This window comes from Lampetra planeri, chromosome 57 (genome assembly GCF_965212315.1).
Source record: "Lampetra planeri chromosome 57, kcLamPlan1.2.h2, whole genome shotgun sequence".
In the NCBI taxonomy this organism is placed as follows: Eukaryota; Metazoa; Chordata; class Hyperoartia; order Petromyzontiformes; family Petromyzontidae; genus Lampetra; species Lampetra planeri.
In genome coordinates, this window is record NC_136163.1 from 1,093,537 (window position 1) to 1,108,274 (window position 14,738).

At 53.2% G+C, this 14,738-nt stretch overlaps 1 protein-coding gene across 1 annotated transcript in view; it reads left to right on the forward strand.

Moving 5' to 3' along the window:
* LOC144735863 (ubiquitin carboxyl-terminal hydrolase 16-like) overlaps nt 1–14,738 on the forward strand; it is an 81,639-nt gene that overhangs the window by 7,951 nt on the left and 58,950 nt on the right. Inside the window, 1 exon segment of the mRNA XM_078618416.1 lies at nt 4,907–5,061. Within this exon segment, the coding sequence (XP_078474542.1) occupies nt 4,907–5,061 (155 nt within the window).

The window sequence follows — 14,738 nt, forward strand, 5'->3', positions numbered from 1 at the left end:
CCGTTGTTGTTGGAGGGCGACTGCCTCCAACTGCCCAGTAGCGTCCTTCACGAGCCTCCTCCACTGAGGCCGATCTTGACACCGCTGGTACCAGTCATCGGCAAGTCCACTCAGCTCCACATCCTCCTGTACCTGATCAGTCCATCGCTTTTCCAGCCCGTCCCGTGCCCATTTATGCGGTTTCTGGGCATGCGGGCTACATGACCCAGCCAACGCAGCCTTGCTTGTCGGAGAATCTCACTCGTGGGAATGTGTCCAGATCTTTCAAGGATTTGTGAGCTCGCACAATCTAGCCTGGTTAAACCCAGGACGGATCGTAGGCAGGGCAGCCTGAATGTTTCAAACCAGTGCAGATGTTCCTCCATTAGAGGGGGGGGTCCACGCTTCGCAAAAATAGAGAACTGAGTGCATGACTGTGGTCGAGAAGACCCAGCGCCTTGTGTGGAGCGACAGACCTCAGGTAGCTTCCACACAGAGTTCCGCACCTGCTGAAACGATAATCCCGCTCGGCTAATTCGGAGTTGGTCAAAAGCACACTGCCTAGGCATGGAAACTTTTGCACTCTCTCCACAACTGCCCCATCACCCATGGGGAGTTGAGCGGGTAGAGCATTGGATGAGACAATATACCCAGCTAATTCATTTAAGGCTGAGTTTACCTAGGGGAGGCCCGGGACCTGTTCAGATATTCGTCACTGATGTTTGGACTCTAATTGTCGGCTTCTAAGCGCAGTGTGATTAACCACTGCGTTACCGCTCCCCATATGCAAAGACAAAGGTCCCCCGTATAACCTTAACAGACTTTAGGGGCAAGTGCTGTTAGCGAACACCCATGAAGGCCGGTTTGGCACACGAGGAGTGGGTGGCCAGCACCACACCCGGCCACCTTTGTCTCCCCAGTGGCGATGTTTACACACCGCACCAGGTACTCATTTCAAGCTGAATCGACCTAGGGGAGGCCCAGGACAGATTCAGATAGTCGTCACTGCTGTTGGGTAGGAGCGAGTTGCTGGATTAGGAGTGCAGCGAGCTAACCACTGCGCCACCGCTCTCCCACACACACATGACCCCCTCTTGCCAGAGGAGCTCACCCACGTGTCCAGATATTTTAAGGATTTTGTCTCTAGGTGGTGATGTTTACACACCGCACCAAGTTCTCATTTGAGGCTGAGTCGACCTAGGGGAGGCCCAAGACCGTTTCAGATAATCACCCCTGGTGGTGGTGGGGGCTATGAGCGGGAATCGAACCCTGGTCGCCGGGTTCGTCGCTCAGCACGCTAACCACTGCACCTCCGCTCCCCACTCTACACACACACACTAACACGCAGCCCAATGCTCTTCGTTCCCCTCCACATGGACAGGCACCAGCGCTCCGTTGTTAATTCACACTCTGACATCCAAGTTCATCCTTTCAGCAACGTTCAGAAAAAATCGCTTTCACAGTGCGTGCCAGAGTGTGTGTGCGTTTGTGTGCGTGCCAGTGCGCGTGTGTGTGCGCGGGTCCCACCCTCCCCCGCCCCCATGAATTGATGAAGCTGCTTTGGCTGCCGTTTTGGTCGTTAGGGGTTGAAGGCTGTGATCATCAAGGGACGGGGTGAGCTCTCACGCGTGGGGTGGGTGTGGGGTTTGTGTGTGTGTGTGTCCGTCGGTGTGTGTGTGTCCGTCGGTGTGTGTGTGTGTGTCCGTCGGTGTGTGTGTGTCCGTCGGTGTGTGTGTGTCCGTCGGTGTGTGTGTGCGTCGGTGTGTGTGTGTGTCCGTCGGTGTGTGTGTGTGTGTCCGTCGGTGTGTGTGTGTCCGTCGGTGTGTGTGTGTCCGTCGGTGTGTGTGTGTCGGTGTGTGTGTGTGTCCGTCGGTGTGTGTGTGTGTGTCCGTCGGTGTGTGTGTGTGTGTCCGTCGGTGTGTGTGTGTCCGTCGGTGTGTGTGTGTCCGTCGGTGTGTGTGTGTGCGTCGGTGTGTGTGTGTGTCCGTCGGTGTGTGTGTGTCCGTCGGTGTGTGTGTGTCCGTCGGTGTGTGTGTGTCCATCGGTGTGTGTGTGTGTGCGTCGGTGTGTGTGTGTGTCCGTCGGTGTGTGTGTGTGTGTCCGTCGGTGTGTGTGTGTCCGTCGGTGTGTGTGTGTGCGTCGGTGTGTGTGTGTGTCCGTCGGTGTGTGTGTGTGTCCTTGTGGGGAGCAGCGGTAGCGTGGCGGTTTAGCGCTGCGCCACCAACCCGGCAACCCGAGTTTGATTCCTGCTAACGGCCAACACCGGTGACGATTATCTGAACCGGTCCTGGGCCTCCATTAGGTCGACTCGGCCTCAAATGAGTACCTGGTGCGGTGTGTAAACATCGCCACTGGGGAGACAAAGGCGGCCGGGCGTGGTGTTGGCCACCCCCCCCCACCCCTGAGTGAGCCGTGCCGGCCTTCATAGGTGCTCACTTTGAGCATTTGCTGGCCCAGCACAGTCTGCTGAGGCTGTTTCGGGGACCTCCATCTCTCTCCTCGTCCCCCCCCCCCCCCCGTGTGTGTGGGCACATGCCACTGGTGCTGGTGTCGCCGTGCCAGCGGTGGGTGGTGTCGTAGCCCCCCCCCCCCCCCGTGATGGTGGTGATCTGGCTCGCTGTGCAGCCGTGCTGTCAGCTCTTCAACCGACTACGACGCCTCCTCCGACTTTGCGTCTTCATTTCCCCTATTTCATTAACTCTCCCTTTCTTCTCTTCTGTCTCACTCCCCGTGCCTCCCGCCCCTCCCCCCACCCCCCCGAGTATTAATGGTCATCCCCACTGCGCCCCTCAGTGCGGGAGCAGCCAGGCAGAAGCGCGCCCATTGAAAGCGAAGGATTGTGTGTGGCTGGTGTGACGGTGGCGTGCTTAATGGTGGCGGCGGTGGTGGTGGTGGCAGGCGGGCGGACGGGTGGGAGGGTTGGGCGGGATGGGTGGGTGAGTGGTTGAGTTGAAGGTTGGGTGCGTGGGTGGACGGTTGAGTGGGTGCGCGGGTGACAGGGCCGTACTAGTGGGAAGTTTCATGACGGTGGTGGTGGCGCAGGGTGGATGGGAGGCGGTGGGTGGGTAGTTACGTGGTTGGCTGGATGTTTGAGTGAGCGCTTGCGTGGATAGACGACTGGGTGGGTGGGAGGCTGGCTGGCTGGGTGGTTGGGTGGTTGGCTGGGTGGGTGGTTGGGTGGTTGGCTGGGTGGGTGGTTGGGTGGTTGAGTGGGAGGGTAGGTGAGTGGGACGCCCGCCGAGTGGACGGCCAGGCGAGCGAGCGAGTCGGTGATGTTGCCCGCGTGCCGCACGGCAGCAGTGAGCGGGGGGGGGGGTGAAGGGGGGGGGTGGAGGGGGGGAGTTGGGGTGGGCGTGGCCACTCGTGCCTAATGGCCCATGCGGGGCGACCCCCGGCGACCCCGGGTGACCCCGGGCGGCCAGCACCGCCCCCTACGGTGAGCGGAGGGCCAACACGCGCGGCGTGCCCCCCTGTGCCGCTCTGTGCGTGCGTCAGCTTGCCTGTGTGTGTGTACGTCTGTATCCCCTGTGTCCGCGTGTCAGTGCGTTCGTTTGTGTGTTAAGTGTGTCAGTGTTCGTGTCGCCGTGTGTAAGTATGTTGGTGTGTGCGTATGCGTGTCAGTATGTGAATCTCCGTGTGTCAGTGTTTCAGAGTGTCCGCGTATCAGTGTGCATCTCGATGTGTCATCGTGTCCGTGTCACGGTGTGCATCTCCCTACATCGGCGTGTCCGCGTGTCGATGTGTGTGTCCGCGTGTGGCACCGCACGTGACGCTCTGGCCTCGTGGTCGCGCGTTCGCCGTGTGTCGCAGAGCTTCAAGGTTCGAATCCGTCTGACCGCCCCGGTGGTGTTACCCTTGCGGCGGCGGCGGCGGCGGCGGCGGTGTCGCGCGTCCTCGCGCCGCCGTGCGCTCCGCTCGGGGTGGACAGCGAAGGTCCCGTGACTGTCATCCGCAGGAGCAGTCTGCGTCGCGCTCCACGTGTTTTTATTGTTTTAAACACTCCGCTGGTCAATCGCCCCTCGGGGTCACTCGATTGGCTCTCACATCAGCAGCAGCAGCAGCATCCTGCGACAAACCTCGGCACAAACCCTCCCGAGGCTTTCCTGGGCAAAAAAAAAAAAGTGTGACGATCGTAATGAGCCATAATAAGTAATATTTTAAAATACTTTTTTAGAAACACGCTTTAATGAAATGTACCGTACGAGTAATTGCAGAACTCCACGACTCCAGGAAGTGGCCCCGAAGCTTGCCATAACGTGAGGGACCGTGGTGATTTACAGCCAACGTGAGTTGAGCGTGGACAATTAGACCCAAGGTGAAACATAACATATAAAAAAGATGGTTTAAAAATATGTTTTTTTTCTTTTTAATGATAGAATATAGTATTGTCATCAGTATGACATAAGTATACCAAGTTTGCAGTCGATACCACATTGGGAAGTGGGTTAAAATTGAGTTAGAAGATTTGAGGATACGACAACAACAACAACAGACAGATCTTCTTGGTTCTTTCGGTAAAGTCACATAGAAGGAAAATAATAAAAATAAAATAATTCTCACGACGTTTCGGCCACAACGCAAGCAGCCGTCTTCAGGTGGAGAACAGGTCTACTTGACAGACCTGTTCTCCACCTGAAGACGGCTGCTTGCGTTGTGGCCGAAACGTCGTGAGAATGATTTTATTATGTTTTATTTTTATTATTTTATTATTTCCCTTCTACGTGACTTTACCGAAAGAACCAAGAAGATGAATCCCTGCAGTCACGAAAGCTTTAAATCGAAACAACAGACAGAGTGAGTTAAATAAAAGCGCATCATAATAATAACGGGGTGTCTGCGTGTGCCCGCGAAGTTGTTCACCCCCCCCCCCCCGCGCTCTCGACGTTCACCGTGGGGGTCGCTTCACCCGGTGGACGCTCTCCGGCAGGTTCGGCGGCAGCGGTGACCGAGGTGGGGGGGCAGGAGGGGGCGGGCAGCCCCTCCCCTCCCCCGCGGGGCCCTGGGGCTGGGCCCCTGCCACGTGCCGCCGTGCGAGGCCTCAGCAACCTGGGCAACACGTGCTTCTTCAACGCCGTCACACAGGTGAGGCCACCCGTCACCCAGCTACCCCTCTACACGGTCACGCAGCTACCCCTCTACACAGTTACTCAGCTACCCCTCTACACAGTTACTCAGCTACCCCTCTACACAGTTACTCAGCTACCCCTCTACACGGTTACTCAGCTACCCCTATACACAGTTACTCAGCTACCCCTCTTCACAGTTACTCAGCTACCCCTCTACACAGTTACTCAGCTACCCCTGTACACAGTTAGACAGCTACCCCTCTACACAGTTACTCAGCTACCCCTCTACACAGTTACTCAGCTACCCCTCTACACAGTTACTCAGCTACCCCTGTACACAGTTACTCAGCTACCCCTCTACACAGTTACTCAGCTACCCCTCTACACAGTTAAGACAGCTACCCCTCTACACAGTTACTCAGCTACCCCTCTACACAGTTACTCAGCTACCCCTCTACACAGTTACTCAGCTACCCCTCTACACAGTTACTCAGCTACCCCTGTACACAGTTAGACAGCTACCCCTCTACACAGTTACTCAGCTACCCCTCTACACAGTTACTCAGCTACCCCTCTACACAGTTACTCAGCTACCCCTGTACACAGTTAGAAAGCTACCCCTCTACACGGTCACCCAGCTACCCCTGTACACAGTTACTCAGCTACCCCTGTACACAGTTACACAGCTACCCCTGTACACGGTTACTCAGATACCCCTGTACACAGTTACTCAGCTACCCCTGTACACAGTTACACAGCTACCCCTGTACACGGTTACTCAGCTACCCCTGTACACAGTTACACAGCTACCCCTGTACACGGTTACTCAGCTACCCCTGTACACAGTTACTCAGCTACCCCTGTACACAGTTACTCAGCTACCCCTGTACACAGTTACTCAGCTACCCCTCTACACAGTTACACAGCTACCCCTGTACACAGTTACTCAGCTACCCCTGTACACGGTTACTCAGCTACCCCTGTACACAGTTACTCAGCTACCCCTCTACACAGTTACTCAGCTACCCCTGTACACAGTTACACAGCTACCCCTGTACACGGTTACTCAGCTACCCCTCTACACAGTTACCCAGCTACCCCTCTACACAGTTACCCAGCTACCCCTCTACACAGTTACTCAGCTACCCCTCTACACAGTTACCCAGCTACCCCTCTACACAGTTACTCAGCTACCCCTCTACACAGTTACTCAGCTACCCCTCTACACAGTTACCCAGCTACCCCTCTACACAGTTACTCAGCTACCCCTCTACACGGTTACTCAGCTACCCCTCTACACAGTTACACAGCTACCCCTCTACACAGTTACTCAGCTACTTCTGTACACAGTTACACAGCTACCCCTGTACACGGTTACTCAGCTACCCCTCTACACAGTTACCCAGCTACCCCTCTACACAGTTACCCAGCTACCCCTCTACACAGTTACTCAGCTACCCCTCTACACAGTTACCCAGCTACCCCTCTACACAGTTACTCAGCTACCCCTCTACACAGTTACTCAGCTACCCCTCTACACAGTTACCCAGCTACCCCTCTACACGGTCACTCAGCTACCCCTATACACAGTTACTCAGCTACCCCTCTACACAGTTACTCAGCTACCCCTCTACACAGATACACAGCTACCCCTCTACACGGTCACTCAGCTACCCCTATACACAGTTACTCAGCTACCCCTCTACACAGTTACTCAGCTACCCCTCTACACAGTTACTCAGCTACCCTGTACACAGTTACTCAGCTACCCCTGTACACAGTTACACAGCTAACCCTCTACACAGTTACACAGCTACCCCTCTACACAGTTACACAGCTACCCCTCTACACAGTTACTCAGCTACCCCTCTACACAGTTACTCAGCTACCCTGTACACAGTTACTCAGCTACCCCTGTACACAGTTACACAGCTACCCCTGTACACGGTTACTCAGCTACCCCTGTACACAGTTACACAGCTACCCCTGTACACGGTTACTCAGCTACCCCTGTACACAGTTACTCAGCTACCCCTGTACACAGTTACACAGCTACCCCTGTACACAGTTACACAGCTACCCCTGTACACAGTTACTCAGCTACCCCTGTACACAGTTACTCACCTACCCCTGTACACAGTTACTCAGCTACCCTTCTACGCAGTTACACAGCTACCCCTGTACACAGTTACTCAGCTACCCCTGTACACGGTTACTCAGCTACCCCTGTACACAGTTACTCAGCTACCCCTCTACACAGTTACTCAGCTACCCCTGTACACAGTTACACAGCTACCCCTGTACACGGTTACTCAGCTACCCCTCTACACAGTTACCCAGCTACCCCTCTACACAGTTACCCAGCTACCCCTCTACACAGTTACTCAGCTACCCCTCTACACAGTTACCCAGCTACCCCTCTACACAGTTACTCAGCTACCCCTCTACACAGTTACTCAGCTACCCCTCTACACAGTTACCCAGCTACCCCTCTACACAGTTACTCAGCTACCCCTCTACACGGTTACTCAGCTACCCCTCTACACAGTTACACAGCTACCCCTCTACACAGTTACTCAGCTACCCCTGTACACAGTTACACAGCTACCCCTGTACACGGTTACTCAGCTACCCCTCTACACAGTTACCCAGCTACCCCTCTACACAGTTACCCAGCTACCCCTCTACACAGTTACTCAGCTACCCCTCTACACAGTTACCCAGCTACCCCTCTACACAGTTACTCAGCTACCCCTCTACACAGTTACTCAGCTACCCCTCTACACAGTTACCCAGCTACCCCTCTACACGGTCACTCAGCTACCCCTATACACAGTTACTCAGCTACCCCTCTACACAGTTACTCAGCTACCCCTCTACACAGATACACAGCTACCCCTCTACACGGTCACTCAGCTACCCCTATACACAGTTACTCAGCTACCCCTCTACACAGTTACTCAGCTACCCCTCTACACAGTTACTCAGCTACCCTGTACACAGTTACTCAGCTACCCCTGTACACAGTTACACAGCTAACCCTCTACACAGTTACACAGCTACCCCTCTACACAGTTACACAGCTACCCCTCTACACAGTTACTCAGCTACCCCTCTACACAGTTACTCAGCTACCCTGTACACAGTTACTCAGCTACCCCTGTACACAGTTACACAGCTACCCCTCTACACAGTTACACAGCTACCCCTGTACACAGTTACTCAACTACCCCTGTACACAGTTACACAGCTACCCCTGTACACAGTTACTCAGCTACCCCTGTACACAGTTACACAGCTACCCCTGTACACAGTTACACAGCTACCCCTCTACACAGTTACTCAGCTACCCCTGTACACAGTTACTCAGCTACCCCTGTACACAGTTACACAGCTACCCCTCTACACAGTTACTCAGCTACCCCTCTACACAGTTACTCAGCTACCCCTGTACACAGTTACTCAGCTACCCCTCTACACAGTTACTCAGCTACCCCTCTACACAGTTACTCAGCTACCCTTCTACACAGTTACTCAGCTACCCCTCTACACAGTTACTCAGCTACCCCTCTACACAGTTACTCAGCTACCCTTCTACACAGTTACTCAGCTACCCCTCTACACAGTTACTCAGCTACCCCTCTACACAGTTACCCAGCTACCCCTGTGCACAGTTACACAGCTACCCCTGTACACAGTTACTCAGCTACCCCTCTTCACAGTTACTCAGCTACCCCTCTACACACTTACTCAGCTACCCATGTACACAGTTACTCAGCTACCCCTCTACACAGTTACTCAGCTACCCTGTACACAGTTACTCAGCTACCCCTGTACACAGTTACACAGCTACCCCTCTACACAGTTACACAGCTACCCCTGTACACAGTTACTCAACTACCCCTGTACACAGTTACACAGCTACCCCTGTACACAGTTACTCAGCTACCCCTGTACACAGTTACACAGCTACCCCTGTACACAGTTACACAGCTACCCCTCTACACAGTTACTCAGCTACCCCTGTACACAGTTACTCAGCTACCCCTGTACACAGTTACACAGCTACCCCTCTACACAGTTACTCAGCTACCCCTCTACACAGTTACTCAGCTACCCCTGTACACAGTTACTCAGCTACCCCTCTACACAGTTACTCAGCTACCCCTCTACACAGTTACTCAGCTACCCTTCTACACAGTTACTCAGCTACCCCTCTACACAGTTACTCAGCTACCCCTCTACACAGTTACTCAGCTACCCTTCTACACAGTTACTCAGCTACCCCTCTACACAGTTACTCAGCTACCCCTCTACACAGTTACCCAGCTACCCCTGTACACAGTTACACAGCTACCCCTGTACACAGTTACTCAGCTACCCCTCTTCACAGTTACTCAGCTACCCCTCTACACACTTACTCAGCTACCCATGTACACAGTTAGACAGCTACCCCTCTACACAGTTACTCAGCTACCCCTCTACACAGTTACTCAGCTACCCCTCTACACAGTTACTCAGCTACCCCTGTACACAGTTACTCAGCTACCCCTCTACACAGTTACTCAGCTACCCCTCTACACAGTTAAGACAGCTACCCCTCTACACAGTTACTCAGCTACCCCTCTACACAGTTACTCAGCTACCCCTCTACACAGTTACTCAGCTACCCCTCTACACAGTTACTCAGCTACCCCTGTACACAGTTAGACAGCTACCCCTCTACACAGTTACTCAGCTACCCCTCTACACAGTTACTCAGCTACCCCTCTACACAGTTACTCAGCTACCCCTGTACACAGTTAGAAAGCTACCCCTCTACACGGTCACCCAGCTACCCCTGTACACAGTTACTCAGCTACCCCTGTACACAGTTACACAGCTACCCCTGTACACGGTTACTCAGATACCCCTGTACACAGTTACTCAGCTACCCCTGTACACAGTTACACAGCTACCCCTGTACACGGTTACTCAGCTACCCCTGTACACAGTTACACAGCTACCCCTGTACACGGTTACTCAGCTACCCCTGTACACAGTTACTCAGCTACCCCTGTACACAGTTACACAGCTACCCCTGTACACAGTTACACAGCTACCCCTGTACACAGTTACTCAGCTACCCCTGTACACAGTTACTCAGCTACCCCTCTACACAGTTACACAGCTACCCCTGTACACAGTTACTCAGCTACCCCTGTACACGGTTACTCAGCTACCCCTGTACACAGTTACTCAGCTACCCCTCTACACAGTTACTCAGCTACCCCTGTACACAGTTACACAGCTACCCCTGTACACGGTTACTCAGCTACCCCTCTACACAGTTACCCAGCTACCCCTCTACACAGTTACCCAGCTACCCCTCTACACAGTTACTCAGCTACCCCTCTACACAGTTACCCAGCTACCCCTCTACACAGTTACTCAGCTACCCCTCTACACAGTTACTCAGCTACCCCTCTACACAGTTACCCAGCTACCCCTCTACACAGTTACTCAGCTACCCCTCTACACGGTTACTCAGCTACCCCTCTACACAGTTACACAGCTACCCTTCTACACAGTTACTCAGCTACCCCTGTACACAGTTACACAGCTACCCCTGTACACGGTTACTCAGCTACCCCTCTACACAGTTACCCAGCTACCCCTCTACACAGTTACCCAGCTACCCCTCTACACAGTTACTCAGCTACCCCTCTACACAGTTACCCAGCTACCCCTCTACACAGTTACTCAGCTACCCCTCTACACAGTTACTCAGCTACCCCTCTACACAGTTACCCAGCTACCCCTCTACACGGTCACTCAGCTACCCCTATACACAGTTACTCAGCTACCCCTCTACACAGTTACTCAGCTACCCCTCTACACAGATACACAGCTACCCCTCTACACGGTCACTCAGCTACCCCTATACACAGTTACTCAGCTACCCCTCTACACAGTTACTCAGCTACCCCTCTACACAGTTACTCAGCTACCCTGTACACAGTTACTCAGCTACCCCTGTACACAGTTACACAGCTAACCCTCTACACAGTTACACAGCTACCCCTCTACACAGTTACACAGCTACCCCTCTACACAGTTACTCAGCTACCCCTCTACACAGTTACTCAGCTACCCTGTACACAGTTACTCAGCTACCCCTGTACACAGTTACACAGCTACCCCTCTACACAGTTACACAGCTACCCCTGTACACAGTTACTCAACTACCCCTGTACACAGTTACACAGCTACCCCTGTACACAGTTACTCAGCTACCCCTGTACACAGTTACACAGCTACCCCTGTACACAGTTACACAGCTACCCCTCTACACAGTTACTCAGCTACCCCTGTACACAGTTACTCAGCTACCCCTGTACACAGTTACACAGCTACCCCTCTACACAGTTACTCAGCTACCCCTCTACACAGTTACTCAGCTACCCCTGTACACAGTTACTCAGCTACCCCTCTACACAGTTACTCAGCTACCCCTCTACACAGTTACTCAGCTACCCCTCTACACAGTTACTCAGCTACCCCTCTACACAGTTACTCAGCTACCCCTCTACACAGTTACTCAGCTACCCCTCTACACAGTTACTCAGCTACCCCTCTACACATTTACCCAGCTACCCCTGTACACAGTTACCCAGCTACCCCTCTACACAGTTACCCAGCTACCCCTGTACACAGTTACCCAGCTACCCCTCTACACAGTTACACAGCTACCCCTGTACACAGTTACTCAGCTACCCCTCTACACAGTTACCCAGCTACCCCTGTACACAGTTACCCAGCTACCCCTCTACACAGTTACCCAGCTACCCCTGTACACAGTTACCCAGCTACCCCTCTACACAGTTACACAGCTACCCCTGTACACAGTTACTCAGCTACCCCTGTACACAGTTACTCAGCTACCCCTCTACACAGTTACTCAGCTACCCCTCTACACAGTTACTCAGCTACCCCTCTACACAGTTACTCAGCTACCCCTCTACACAGTTACTCAGCTACCCCTCTACACAGTTACCCAGCTACCCCTCTACACAGTTACTCAGCTACCCCTGTACACAGTTACTCAGCTACCCCTCTACACAGTTACCCAGCTACCCCTCTACACAGTTACCCAGCTACCCCTCTACACAGTTACCCAGCTACCCCTGTACACAGTTACTCAGCTACCCCTGTACACAGTTACCCAGCTACCCCTCTACACAGTTACTCAGCTACCCCTGTACACAGTTACCCAGCTACCCCTCTACACAGTTACTCAGCTACCCCTCTACACAGTTACTCAGCTACCCCTCTACACAGTTACTCAGCTACCCCTCTACACAGTTACCCAGCTACCCCTCTACACAGTTACACAGCTACCCCTGTACACAGTTACACAGCTACCCCTCTACACAGTTACCCAGCTACCCTTCTACACAGTTACACAGCTACCCCTCTACACAGTTACTCAGCTACCCCTGTACACAGTTACTCAGCTACCCCTGTACACAGTTACCCAGCTACCCCTCTACACAGTTACCCAGCTACCCCTCTACACAGTTACCCAGCTACCCCTGTACACAGTTACTCAGCTACCCCTGTACACAGTTACCCAGCTACCCCTCTACACAGTTACTCAGCTACCCCTGTACACAGTTACCCAGCTACCCCTCTACACAGTTACTCAGCTACCCTGTACACAGTTACTCAGCTACCCCTCTACACAGTTACTCAGCTACCCCTCTACACAGTTACTCAGCTACCCCTCTACACAGTTACTCAGCTACCCCTCTACACAGTTACTCAGCTACCCCTCTACACAGTTACTCAGCTACCCCTCTACACAGTTACCCAGCTACCCCTCTACACAGTTACTCAGCTACCCCTCTACACAGTTACTCAGCTACCCCTCTACACAGTTACTCAGCTACCCCTGTACACAGTTACTCAGCTACCCCTCTACACAGTTACTCAGCTACCCCTCTACACAGTTACTCAGCTACCCCTCTACACAGTTACTCAGCTACCCCTCTACACAGTTACTCAGCTACCCCTCTACACAGTTACACAGCTACCCCTCTACACAGTTACTCAGCTACCCCTGTACACAGTTACCCAGCTACCCCTCTACACAGTTACACAGCTACCCCTGTACACAGTTACACAGCTACCCCTCTTCACAGTTACCCAGCTACCCCTCTACACAGTTACACAGCTACCCCTCTACACAGTTACTCAGCTACCCCTGTACACAGTTACTCAGCTACCCCTCTACACAGTTACCCAGCTACCCCTCTACACAGTTACCCAGCTACCCCTCTACACAGTTACCCAGCTACCCCTGTACACAGTTACTCAGCTACCCCTGTACACAGTTACCCAGCTACCCCTCTACACAGTTACTCAGCTACCCCTGTACACAGTTACCCAGCTACCCCTCTACACAGTTACTCAGCTACCCCTGTACACAGTTACTCAGCTACCCCTCTACACAGTTACTCAGCTACCCCTCTACACAGTTACTCAGCTACCCCTCTACACAGTTACCCAGCTACCCCTCTACACAGTTACACAGCTACCCCTGTACACAGTTACACAGCTACCCCTCTACACAGTTACCCAGCTACCCTTCTACACAGTTACACAGCTACCCCTCTACACAGTTACTCAGCTACCCCTGTACACAGTTACTCAGCTACCCCTCTACACAGTTACCCAGCTACCCCTCTACACAGTTACCCAGCTACCCCTCTACACAGTTACCCAGCTACCCCTGTACACAGTTACTCAGCTACCCCTGTACACAGTTACCCAGCTACCCCTCTACACAGTTACTCAGCTACCCCTGTACACAGTTACCCAGCTACCCCTCTACACAGTTACTCAGCTACCCCTGTACACAGTTACTCAGCTACCCCTCTACACAGTTACTCAGCTACCCTGTACATGATCACTCAGCTACCCTGTACACAGTTACTCAGCTACCCCTCTACACAGTTACTCAGCTACCCCTGTACACAGTTACTCAGCTACCCCTCTACACAGTTACTCAGCTACCCCTCTACACAGTTACTCAGCTACCCCTCTACACAGTTACTCAGCTACCCCTCTACACAGTTACTCAGCTACCCCTCTACACAGTTACTCAGCTACCCCTCTACACAGTTACACAGCTACCCCTCTACACAGTTACTCAGCTACCCCTGTACACAGTTACCCAGCTACCCCTCTACACAGTTACACAGCTACCCCTGTACACAGTTACACAGCTACCCCTCTACACAGTTACCCAGCTACCCCTCTACACAGTTACACAGCTACCCCTCTACACAGTTACTCAGCTACCCCTGTACACAGTTACTCAGCTACCCCTCTACACAGTTACCCAGCTACCCCTCTACACAGTTACCCAGCTACCCCTCTACACAGTTACCCAGCTACCCCTGTACACAGTTACTCAGCTACCCCTGTACACAGTTACCCAGCTACCCCTCTACACAGTTACTCAGCTACCCCTGTACACAGTTACCCAGCTACCCCTCTACACAGTTACTCAGCTACCCCTGTACACAGTTACTCAGCTACCCCTCTACACAGTTACTCAGCTACCCCTCTACACAGTTACTCAGCTACCCCTCTACACAGTTACCCAGCTACCCCTCTACACAGTTACACAGCTACCCCTGTACACAG